The 13,707-nt window shown below is 27.4% G+C and overlaps 1 protein-coding gene across 2 annotated transcripts in view; it reads left to right on the top strand.

Moving 5' to 3' along the window:
• Positions 1-13,268, top strand: part of LOC134722196 (uncharacterized) — a 31,641-nt gene extending 18,373 nt beyond the window's left edge. For both annotated transcript variants that reach the window (XM_063585781.1, XM_063585782.1), the window contains exon 6: positions 12,557-13,268. In XM_063585781.1, coding sequence (XP_063441851.1) covers positions 12,557-13,186 — 630 coding nt within the window. In that variant the 3' untranslated portion in view covers positions 13,187-13,268. The remainder of the gene's footprint in view (positions 1-12,556) is intronic.
• Positions 13,269-13,707: the final 439 nt, after the last annotated feature.

The following is a 13,707-nucleotide window of genomic DNA, read 5'->3' as shown; positions in this document are numbered from 1 at the left end:
ACAATAAAGCCTTGTTACAGACAGTTGATATTATTAATAATAGTATTATATCCTATATTTTCAGTTATACATGAGTCACAATAAAGCCGTGTTACAGACAGACAGTTGATATTATTAATAATAGTATTATATCCTATATTTTCAGTTATACATGAGTCACAATAAAGCCGTGTTACAGACAGACAGTTGACATTATTAATAATAGTACTATATCCTATATTTTCAGTTATACATGAGTCACAATAAAGCCGTGTTACAGACAGTTGACATTATTAATAATAGTATTATATCCTATATTTTCAGTTATACATGAGTCACAATAAAGCCGTGTTACAGACAGTTGACATTATTGATAATAGTATTATATCCTATATTTTCAGTTATACATGAGTCACAATAAAGCCGTGTTACAGACAGTTGACATTATTAATAATAGTATTATATCCTATATTTTCAGTTATACATGAGTCACAATAAAGCCGTGTTACAGACAGTTGATATTATTGATAATAGTATTATATATCCTATATTTTCAGTTATACATGAATCACAATAAAGCCGTGTTACAGACAGTTGACATTATTGATAATAGTATTATATCCTATATTTTCAGTTATACATGAGTCACAATAAAGCCGTGTTACAGACAGTTGATATTATTGATAATACTATTATATATCCTATATTTTCAGTTATACATGAGTCACAATAAAGCCGTGTTACAGACAGTTGACATTATTAATAATAGTATTATATCCTATATTTTCAGTTATACATGAGTCACAATAAAGCCGTGTTACAGACAGTTGACATTATTAATAATAGTATTATATCCTATATTTTCAGTTATACATGAGTCACAATAAAGCCGTGTTACAGACAGTTGACATTATTAATAATAGTATTATATCCTATATTTTCAGTTATACATGAGTCACAATAAAGCCGTGTTACAGACAGTTGACATTATTAATAATAGTATTATATCCTATATTTTCAGTTATACATGAGTCACAATAAAGCCGTGTTACAGACAGTTGACATTATTAATAATAGTATTATATCCTATATTTTCAGTTATACATGAGTCACAATAAAGCCGTGTTACAGACAGACAGTTGACATTATTAATAATAGTATTATATCCTATATTTTCAGTTATACATGAGTCACAATAAAGCCGTGTTACAGACAGTTGACATTATTAATAATAGTATTATATATCCTATATTTTCAGTTATACATGAGTCACAATAAAGCCGTGTTACAGACAGTTGACATTATTAATAATAGTATTATATCCTATATTTTCAGTTATACATGAGTCACAATAAAGCCATGTTACAGACAGTTGACATTATTGATAATAGTATTATATCCTATATTTTCAGTTATACATGAGTCACAATAAAGCCATGTTACAGACAGTTGATATTATTGATAATAGTATTATATCCTATATTTTCAGTTATACATGAGTCACAATAAAGCCGTGTTACAGACAGTTGACATTATTAATAATAGTATTATATCCTATATTTTCAGTTATACATGAGTCACAATAAAGCCGTGTTACAGACAGTTGATATTATTAATAATAGTATTATATCCTATATTTTCAGTTATAGATGAGTCACAATAAAGCCGTGTTACAGACAGTTGACATTATTAATAATAGTATTATATCCTATATTTTCAGTTATACATGAGTCACAATAAAGCCGTGTTACAGACAGTTGACATTATTGATAATAGTATTATATCCTATATTTTCAGTTATACATGAGTCACAATAAAGCCGTGTTACAGACAGTTGACATTATTAATAATAGTATTATATCCTATATTTTCAGTTATACATGAGTCACAATAAAGCCGTGTTACAGACAGTTGACATTATTAATAATAGTATTATATCCTATATTTTCAGTTATACATGAGTCACAATAAAGCCGTGTTACAGACAGACAGTTGATATTATTAATAATAGTATTATATCCTATATTTTCAGTTATACATGAGTCACAATAAAGCCGTGTTACAGACAGTTGACATTATTAATAATAGTATTATATCCTATATTTTCAGTTATACATGAGTCACAATAAAGCCGTGTTACAGACAGTTGACATTATTAATAATAGTATTATATCCTATATTTTCAGTTATACATGAGTCACAATAAAGCCGTGTTACAGACAGTTGACATTATTAATAATAGTATTATATCCTATATTTTCAGTTATACATGAGTCACAATAAAGCCGTGTTACAGACAGTTGACATTATTAATAATAGTATTATATCCTATATTTTCAGTTATACATGAGTCACAATAAAGCCGTGTTACAGACAGTTGACATTATTAATAATAGTATTATATCCTATATTTTCAGTTATACATGAGTCACAATAAAGCCGTGTTACAGACAGTTGACATTATTAATAATAGTATTATATCCTATATTTTCAGTTATACATGAGTCACAATAAAGCCGTGTTACAGACAGTTGACATTATTAATAATAGTATTATATCCTATATTTTCAGTTATACATGAGTCACAATAAAGCCGTGTTACAGACAGTTGACATTATTAATAATAGTATTATATCCTATATTTTCAGTTATACATGAGTCACAATAAAGCCGTGTTACAGACAGTTGACATTATTAATAATAGTATTATATCCTATATTTTCAGTTATACATGAGTCACAATAAAGCCGTGTTACAGACAGTTGATATTATTGATAATAGTATTATATATCCTATATTTTCAGTTATACATGAATCACAATAAAGCCGTGTTACAGACAGTTGACATTATTGATAATAGTATTATATCCTATATTTTCAGTTATACATGAGTCACAATAAAGCCGTGTTACAGACAGTTGATATTATTGATAATACTATTATATATCCTATATTTTCAGTTATACATGAGTCACAATAAAGCCGTGTTACAGACAGTTGACATTATTAATAATAGTATTATATCCTATATTTTCAGTTATACATGAGTCACAATAAAGCCGTGTTACAGACAGTTGACATTATTAATAATAGTATTATATCCTATATTTTCAGTTATACATGAGTCACAATAAAGCCGTGTTACAGACAGTTGACATTATTAATAATAGTATTATATCCTATATTTTCAGTTATACATGAGTCACAATAAAGCCGTGTTACAGACAGTTGACATTATTAATAATAGTATTATATCCTATATTTTCAGTTATACATGAGTCACAATAAAGCCGTGTTACAGACAGTTGACATTATTAATAATAGTATTATATCCTATATTTTCAGTTATACATGAGTCACAATAAAGCCGTGTTACAGACAGACAGTTGACATTATTAATAATAGTATTATATCCTATATTTTCAGTTATACATGAGTCACAATAAAGCCGTGTTACAGACAGTTGACATTATTAATAATAGTATTATATATCCTATATTTTCAGTTATACATGAGTCACAATAAAGCCGTGTTACAGACAGTTGACATTATTAATAATAGTATTATATCCTATATTTTCAGTTATACATGAGTCACAATAAAGCCATGTTACAGACAGTTGACATTATTGATAATAGTATTATATCCTATATTTTCAGTTATACATGAGTCACAATAAAGCCATGTTACAGACAGTTGATATTATTGATAATAGTATTATATCCTATATTTTCAGTTATACATGAGTCACAATAAAGCCGTGTTACAGACAGTTGACATTATTAATAATAGTATTATATCCTATATTTTCAGTTATACATGAGTCACAATAAAGCCGTGTTACAGACAGTTGATATTATTAATAATAGTATTATATCCTATATTTTCAGTTATACATGAGTCACAATAAAGCCGTGTTACAGACAGTTGACATTATTAATAATAGTATTATATCCTATATTTTCAGTTATACATGAGTCACAATAAAGCCGTGTTACAGACAGTTGACATTATTGATAATAGTATTATATCCTATATTTTCAGTTATACATGAGTCACAATAAAGCCGTGTTACAGACAGTTGACATTATTAATAATAGTATTATATCCTATATTTTCAGTTATACATGAGTCACAATAAAGCCGTGTTACAGACAGTTGATATTATTGATAATAGTATTATATATCCTATATTTTCAGTTATATATGAGTCACAATAAAGCCATGTTACAGACAGTTGATATTATTGATAATAGTATTATAGATCCTATATTTTCAGTTATATATGAGTCACAATAAAGCCATGTTACAGACAGTTGATATTATTGATAATAGTATTATATATCCTATATTTTCAGTTATACATGAGTCACAATAAAGCCGTGTTACAGACAGTTGATATTATTGATAATAGTATTATATATCCTATATTTTCAGTTATACATGAGTCACAATAAAGCCGTGTTACAGACAGTTGACATTATTAATAATAGTATTATATATCCTATATTTTCAGTTATACATGAGTCACAATAAAGCCGTGTTACAGACAGACAGTTGACATTATTAATAATAGTATTATATCCTATATTTTCAGTTATACATGAGTCACAATAAAGCCGTGTTACATACAGACAGTTGACATTATTAATAATAGTATTATATCCTATATTTTCAGTTATACATGAGTCACAATAAAGCCGTGTTACAGACAGTTGACATTATTAATAATAGTATTATATCCTATATTTTCAGTTATACATGAGTCACAATAAAGCCGTGTTACAGACAGTTGACATTATTAATAATAGTATTATATCCTATATTTTCAGTTATACATAAGTCACATTAAAGTCATGTTACAGACAGTTGACATTATTAATAATAGTATTATATCCTATATTTTCAGTTATACATGAGTCACAATAAAGCCGTGTTACAGACAGTTGACATTATTAATAATAGTATTATATCCTATATTTTCAGTTATACATGAGTCACAATAAAGCCGTGTTACAGACAGACAGTTGACATTATTAATAATAGTACTATATCCTATATTTTCAGTTATACATGAGTCACAATAAAGCCGTGTTACAGACAGTTGATATTATTAATAATAGTATTATATCCTATATTTTCAGTTATACCTGAGTCACAATAAAGCCGTGTTACAGACAGTTGATATTATTAATAATAGTATTATATCCTATATTTTCAGTTATACATGAGTCACAATAAAGCCGTGTTACAGACAGTTGATATCATTAATAATAGTATTATATCCTATATTTTCAGTTATACATGAGTCACAATAAAGCCGTGTTACAGACAGTTGATATTATTAATAATAGTATTATATCCTATATTTTCAGTTATACATGAGTCACAATAAAGCCGTGTTACAGACAGACAGTTGACATTATTAATAATAGTACTATATCCTATATTTTCAGTTATACATGAGTCACAATAAAGCCGTGTTACAGACAGTTGACATTATTAATAATAGTATTATATCCTATATTTTCAGTTATACATGAGTCACAATAAAGCCGTGTTACAGACAGTTGACATTATTAATAATAGTATTATATCCTATATTTTCAGTTATACATGAGTCACAATAAAGCCGTGTTACAGACAGTTGACATTATTAATAATAGTATTATATCCTATATTTTCAGTTATACATGAGTCACAATAAAGCCGTGTTACAGACAGTTGATATTATTAATAATAGTATTATATCCTATATTTTCAGTTATACATGAGTCACAATAAAGCGGTGTTACAGACAGTTGATATTATTAATAATAGTATTATATCCTATATTTTCAGTTATACATGAGTCACAATAAAGCCTTGTTACAGACAGTTGATATTATTAATAATAGTATTATATCCTATATTTTCAGTTATACATGAGTCACAATAAAGCCGTGTTACAGACAGACAGTTGATATTATTAATAATAGTATTATATCCTATATTTTCAGTTATACATGAGTCACAATAAAGCCGTGTTACAGACAGACAGTTGACATTATTAATAATAGTACTATATCCTATATTTTCAGTTATACATGAGTCACAATAAAGCCGTGTTACAGACAGTTGATATTATTAATAATAGTATTATATCCTATATTTTCAGTTATACATGAGTCACAATAAAGCCGTGTTACAGACAGTTGATATTATTAATAATAGTATTATATCCTATATTTTCAGTTATACATGAGTCACAATAAAGCCGTGTTACAGACAGTTGATATTATTAATAATAGTATTATATCCTATATTTTCAGTTATACATGAGTCACAATAAAGCCGTGTTACAGACAGACAGTTGATATTATTGATAATAGTATTATATATCCTATATTTTCAGTTATACATGAGTCACAATAAAGCCGTGTTACAGACAGTTGATATTATTGATAATAGTATTATATATCCTATATTTTCAGTTATACATGAGTCACAATAAAGCCGTGTTACAGACAGTTGACATTATTAATAATAGTATTATATCCTATATTTTCAGTTATACATGAGTCACAATAAAGCCGTGTTACAGACAGTTGACATTATTCATAATAGTATTATATATCCTATATTTTCAGTTATACATGAGTCACAATAAAGCCGTGTTACAGACAGTTGACATTATTAATAATAGTATTATATCCTATATATTCAGTTATACATGAGTCACAATAAAGCCGTGTTACAGACAGTTGATATTATTGATAATAGTATTATATATCCTATATTTTCAGTTATACATGAGTCACAATAAAGCCGTGTTACAGACAGTTGATATTATTGATAATAGTATTATATATCCTATATTTTCAGTTATACATGAATCACAATAAAGCCGTGTTACAGACAGTTGATATTATTGATAATAGTATTATATATCCTATATTTTCAGTTATACATGAGTCACAATAAAGCCGTGTTACAGACAGTTGATATTATTGATAATAGTATTATATCCTATATTTTCAGTTATACATGAGTCACAATAAAGCCGTGTTACAGACAGTTGACATTATTGATAATAGTATTATATCCTATATTTTCAGTTATACATGAGTCACAATAAAGCCATGTTACAGACAGTTGACATTATTAATAATAGTATTATATCCCATATTTTCAGTTATACATGAGTCACAATAAAGCCGTGTTACAGACAGTTGACATTATTAATAATAGTATTATATCCTATATTTTCAGTTATACATGAGTCACAATAAAGCCGTGTTACAGACAGTTGATATTATTGATAATAGTATTATATATCCTATATTTTCAGTTATACATGAATCACAATAAAGCCGTGTTACAGACAGTTGACATTATTGATAATAGTATTATATCCTATATTTTCAGTTATACATGAGTCACAATAAAGCCGTGTTACAGACAGTTGATATTATTGATAATAGTATTATATATCCTATATTTTCAGTTATACATGAGTCACAATAAAGCCGTGTTACAGACAGTTGACATTATTAATAATAGTATTATATCCTATATTTTCAGTTATACATGAGTCACAATAAAGCCGTGTTACAGACAGTTGATATTATTAATAATAGTATTATATATCCTATATTTTCAGTTATACATGAGTCACAATAAAGCCGTGTTACAGACAGTTGATATTATTGATAATAGTATTATATATCCTATATTTTCAGTTATACATGAGTCACAATAAAGCCGTGTTACAGACAGTTGACATTATTAATAATAGTATTATATATCCTATATTTTCAGTTATACATGAGTCACAATAAAGCCGTGTTACAGACAGACAGTTGACATTATTAATAATAGTATTATATCCTATATTTTCAGTTATACATGAGTCACAATAAAGCCGTGTTACATACAGACAGTTGACATTATTAATAATAGTATTATATCCTATATTTTCAGTTATACATGAGTCACAATAAAGCCGTGTTACAGACAGTTGACATTATTAATAATAGTATTATATCCTATATTTTCAGTTATACATGAGTCACAATAAAGCCGTGTTACAGACAGTTGACATTATTAATAATAGTATTATATCCTATATTTTCAGTTATACATAAGTCACATTAAAGTCATGTTACAGACAGTTGACATTATTAATAATAGTATTATATCCTATATTTTCAGTTATACATGAGTCACAATAAAGCCGTGTTACAGACAGTTGACATTATTAATAATAGTATTATATCCTATATTTTCAGTTATACATGAGTCACAATAAAGCCGTGTTACAGACAGACAGTTGACATTATTAATAATAGTACTATATCCTATATTTTCAGTTATACATGAGTCACAATAAAGCCGTGTTACAGACAGTTGATATTATTAATAATAGTATTATATCCTATATTTTCAGTTATACCTGAGTCACAATAAAGCCGTGTTACAGACAGTTGATATTATTAATAATAGTATTATATCCTATATTTTCAGTTATACATGAGTCACAATAAAGCCGTGTTACAGACAGTTGATATCATTAATAATAGTATTATATCCTATATTTTCAGTTATACATGAGTCACAATAAAGCCGTGTTACAGACAGTTGATATTATTAATAATAGTATTATATCCTATATTTTCAGTTATACATGAGTCACAATAAAGCCGTGTTACAGACAGACAGTTGACATTATTAATAATAGTACTATATCCTATATTTTCAGTTATACATGAGTCACAATAAAGCCGTGTTACAGACAGTTGACATTATTAATAATAGTATTATATCCTATATTTTCAGTTATACATGAGTCACAATAAAGCCGTGTTACAGACAGTTGACATTATTAATAATAGTATTATATCCTATATTTTCAGTTATACATGAGTCACAATAAAGCCGTGTTACAGACAGTTGACATTATTAATAATAGTATTATATCCTATATTTTCAGTTATACATGAGTCACAATAAAGCCGTGTTACAGACAGTTGATATTATTAATAATAGTATTATATCCTATATTTTCAGTTATACATGAGTCACAATAAAGCGGTGTTACAGACAGTTGATATTATTAATAATAGTATTATATCCTATATTTTCAGTTATACATGAGTCACAATAAAGCCTTGTTACAGACAGTTGATATTATTAATAATAGTATTATATCCTATATTTTCAGTTATACATGAGTCACAATAAAGCCGTGTTACAGACAGACAGTTGATATTATTAATAATAGTATTATATCCTATATTTTCAGTTATACATGAGTCACAATAAAGCCGTGTTACAGACAGACAGTTGACATTATTAATAATAGTACTATATCCTATATTTTCAGTTATACATGAGTCACAATAAAGCCGTGTTACAGACAGTTGATATTATTAATAATAGTATTATATCCTATATTTTCAGTTATACATGAGTCACAATAAAGCCGTGTTACAGACAGTTGATATTATTAATAATAGTATTATATCCTATATTTTCAGTTATACATGAGTCACAATAAAGCCGTGTTACAGACAGTTGATATTATTAATAATAGTATTATATCCTATATTTTCAGTTATACATGAGTCACAATAAAGCCGTGTTACAGACAGACAGTTGATATTATTGATAATAGTATTATATATCCTATATTTTCAGTTATACATGAGTCACAATAAAGCCGTGTTACAGACAGTTGATATTATTGATAATAGTATTATATATCCTATATTTTCAGTTATACATGAGTCACAATAAAGCCGTGTTACAGACAGTTGACATTATTAATAATAGTATTATATCCTATATTTTCAGTTATACATGAGTCACAATAAAGCCGTGTTACAGACAGTTGACATTATTCATAATAGTATTATATATCCTATATTTTCAGTTATACATGAGTCACAATAAAGCCGTGTTACAGACAGTTGACATTATTAATAATAGTATTATATCCTATATATTCAGTTATACATGAGTCACAATAAAGCCGTGTTACAGACAGTTGATATTATTGATAATAGTATTATATATCCTATATTTTCAGTTATACATGAGTCACAATAAAGCCGTGTTACAGACAGTTGATATTATTGATAATAGTATTATATATCCTATATTTTCAGTTATACATGAATCACAATAAAGCCGTGTTACAGACAGTTGATATTATTGATAATAGTATTATATATCCTATATTTTCAGTTATACATGAGTCACAATAAAGCCGTGTTACAGACAGTTGATATTATTGATAATAGTATTATATCCTATATTTTCAGTTATACATGAGTCACAATAAAGCCGTGTTACAGACAGTTGACATTATTGATAATAGTATTATATCCTATATTTTCAGTTATACATGAGTCACAATAAAGCCATGTTACAGACAGTTGACATTATTAATAATAGTATTATATCCCATATTTTCAGTTATACATGAGTCACAATAAAGCCGTGTTACAGACAGTTGACATTATTAATAATAGTATTATATCCTATATTTTCAGTTATACATGAGTCACAATAAAGCCGTGTTACAGACAGTTGATATTATTGATAATAGTATTATATATCCTATATTTTCAGTTATACATGAATCACAATAAAGCCGTGTTACAGACAGTTGACATTATTGATAATAGTATTATATCCTATATTTTCAGTTATACATGAGTCACAATAAAGCCGTGTTACAGACAGTTGATATTATTGATAATAGTATTATATATCCTATATTTTCAGTTATACATGAGTCACAATAAAGCCGTGTTACAGACAGTTGACATTATTAATAATAGTATTATATCCTATATTTTCAGTTATACATGAGTCACAATAAAGCCGTGTTACAGACAGTTGATATTATTAATAATAGTATTATATCCTATATTTTCAGTTATACATGAATCACAATAAAGCCGTGTTACAGACAGTTGATATTATTAATAATAGTATTATATCCTATATTTTCAGTTATACATGAGTCACAATAAAGCCGTGTTACAGACAGTTGACATTATTAATAATAGTATTATATCCTATATTTTCAGTTATACATGAGTCACAATAAAGCCGTGTTACAGACAGTTGACATTATTAATAATAGTATTATATCCTATATTTTCAGTTATACATGAGTCACAATAAAGCCGTGTTACAGACAGACAGTTGACATTATTAATAATAGTATTATATCCTATATTTTCAGTTATACATGAGTCACAATAAAGCCGTGTTACAGACAGTTGACATTATTGATAATAGTATTATATCCTATATTTTCAGTTATACATGAGTCACAATAAAGCCGTGTTACAGACAGTTGATATTATTGATAATAGTATTATATATCCTATATTTTCAGTTATACATGAGTCACAATAAAGCCGTGTTACAGACAGTTGATATTATTGATAATAGTATTATATATCCTATATTTTCAGTTATATATGAGTCACAATAAAGCCATGTTACAGACAGTTGATATTATTGATAATAGTATTATATATCCTATATTTTCAGTTATATATGAGTCACAATAAAGCCATGTTACAGACAGTTGATATTATTGATAATAGTATTATATATCCTATATTTTCAGTTATACATGAGTCACAATAAAGCCGTGTTACAGACAGTTGATATTATTGATAATAGTATTATATATCCTATATTTTCAGTTATACATGAGTCACAATAAAGCCGTGTTACAGACAGTTGACATTATTAATAATAGTATTATATATCCTATATTTTCAGTTATACATGAGTCACAATAAAGCCGTGTTACAGACAGACAGTTGACATTATTAATAATAGTATTATATCCTATATTTTCAGCTATACATGAGTCACAATAAAGCCGTGTTACAGACAGACAGTTGACATTATTAATAATAGTATTATATCCTATATTTTCAGTTATACATGAGTCACAATAAAGCCGTGTTACAGACAGTTGACATTATTAATAATAGTATTATATCCTATATTTTCAGTTATACATGAGTCACAATAAAGCCGTGTTACAGACAGACAGTTGATATTATTAATAATAGTATTATATATCCTATATTTTCAGTTATACATGAGTCACAATAAAGCCGTGTTACAGACAGTTGATATTATTAATAATAGTATTATATCCTATATTTTCAGTTATACATGAGTCACAATAAAGCCGTGTTACAGACAGTTGATATTATTAATAATAGTATTATATCCTATATTTTCAGTTATACATGAGTCACAATAAAGCCGTGTTACAGACAGTTGATATTATTAATAATAGTATTATATCCTATATTTTCAGTTATACATGGGTCACAATAAAGCCGTGTTACAGACAGACAGTTGATATTATTGAAAATAGTATTATATATCCTATATTTTCAGTTATACATGAGTCACAATAAAGCCGTGTTACAGACAGTTGATATTATTGATAATAGTATTATATCCTATATTTTCAGTTATACATGAGTCACAATAAAGCCGTGTTACAGACAGTTGATATTATTAATAATAGTATTATATCCTATATTTTCAGTTATACATGAGTCACAATAAAGCTGTGTTACAGACAGTTTTACCAGATAATGTAGAACAAAGACCTGGAATTAAACAACTGAACAAACATTCTGTGATATTTAAAGACGATAGTGAAGAGGACATAGACGTTTTACTCCTATGTACAGGCTATCTATATAACTTCCCGTTCCTGTCAGAAGACATAGGTTTACAAGTAGAGGAGGAGAGAATATGGCCTCTTTATAAACATGTGATACACACACACTATCCCTCACTGTCGTTCATAGGTATATTAAAGACTATTTGTCCTTTTCCAGCCTTTGATATGCAGGTTAGGTTTGTTATAGCTGGAATTGATGGGTCTATGCCACTCCCATCTGAAGAAGAGATGAATAAGGACATTGATAAGGATTTCAAACTGAGACTCTCAGAAGGACTACCTGTTAGATATGCCCATAATATGGGTCCAAGACAGTGGCGTTATAATGATGGACTGGCAGAAATGGCCAAAATTAAACCCCTTCCTCAAGTTGTTGAAAAGCTGTATGATTATGTGCATGAAACTCGTGTGAAAGATATAGCTGGGTATAAATCTGTTAACTATAGTATTGAGGGAGACAAGGATATGTTTAAGGTTGTCGAAACATAACAAAAAGTGTCCAACAGAAATAAATATATATAATGTGTAAACAATTGTGCAATATTTAGATTTATATTTATATAAAATATATCAACTTGGTATCTGGATGATTCGTTCCAACTCCGATTCGTCCCAACAAATTCGTACCAAGTTGCTTGGACAATTCGTTCCAACTTTTTCCAAAACTGGTCAGTTCGTTCCAACTTATTCAAGAACAGTATTAAACAATATTATCTGTTTACATAGCCTTATTATTTTAATTTATAATGCTGTACTTATATATATAATGTATATAAATACTTAGCTTTAAACAAAATCTATGATTTATTAATTGGGAAGAAAGATATATTGGGTATGATATATTGATAATAATTAACTAGTAAGGATTTCATGACAATTTAATATTTTATAAATGAATAAAGTACTAACTATAGTGTTATTTTCAAAATTCGTTATCATTATAATTGATTATTGTATTTCATATGATAATAGTTGTTTATGCAGTCATCAAAAGAATAATATCGTACTTA

Source organism: Mytilus trossulus, chromosome 6, assembly GCF_036588685.1.
Source record: "Mytilus trossulus isolate FHL-02 chromosome 6, PNRI_Mtr1.1.1.hap1, whole genome shotgun sequence".
Classification (NCBI taxonomy): domain Eukaryota; kingdom Metazoa; phylum Mollusca; class Bivalvia; order Mytilida; family Mytilidae; genus Mytilus; species Mytilus trossulus.
Note: the sequence above shows the minus strand (reverse complement) of the source record. Positions and strands in the feature narration are given on the sequence as shown.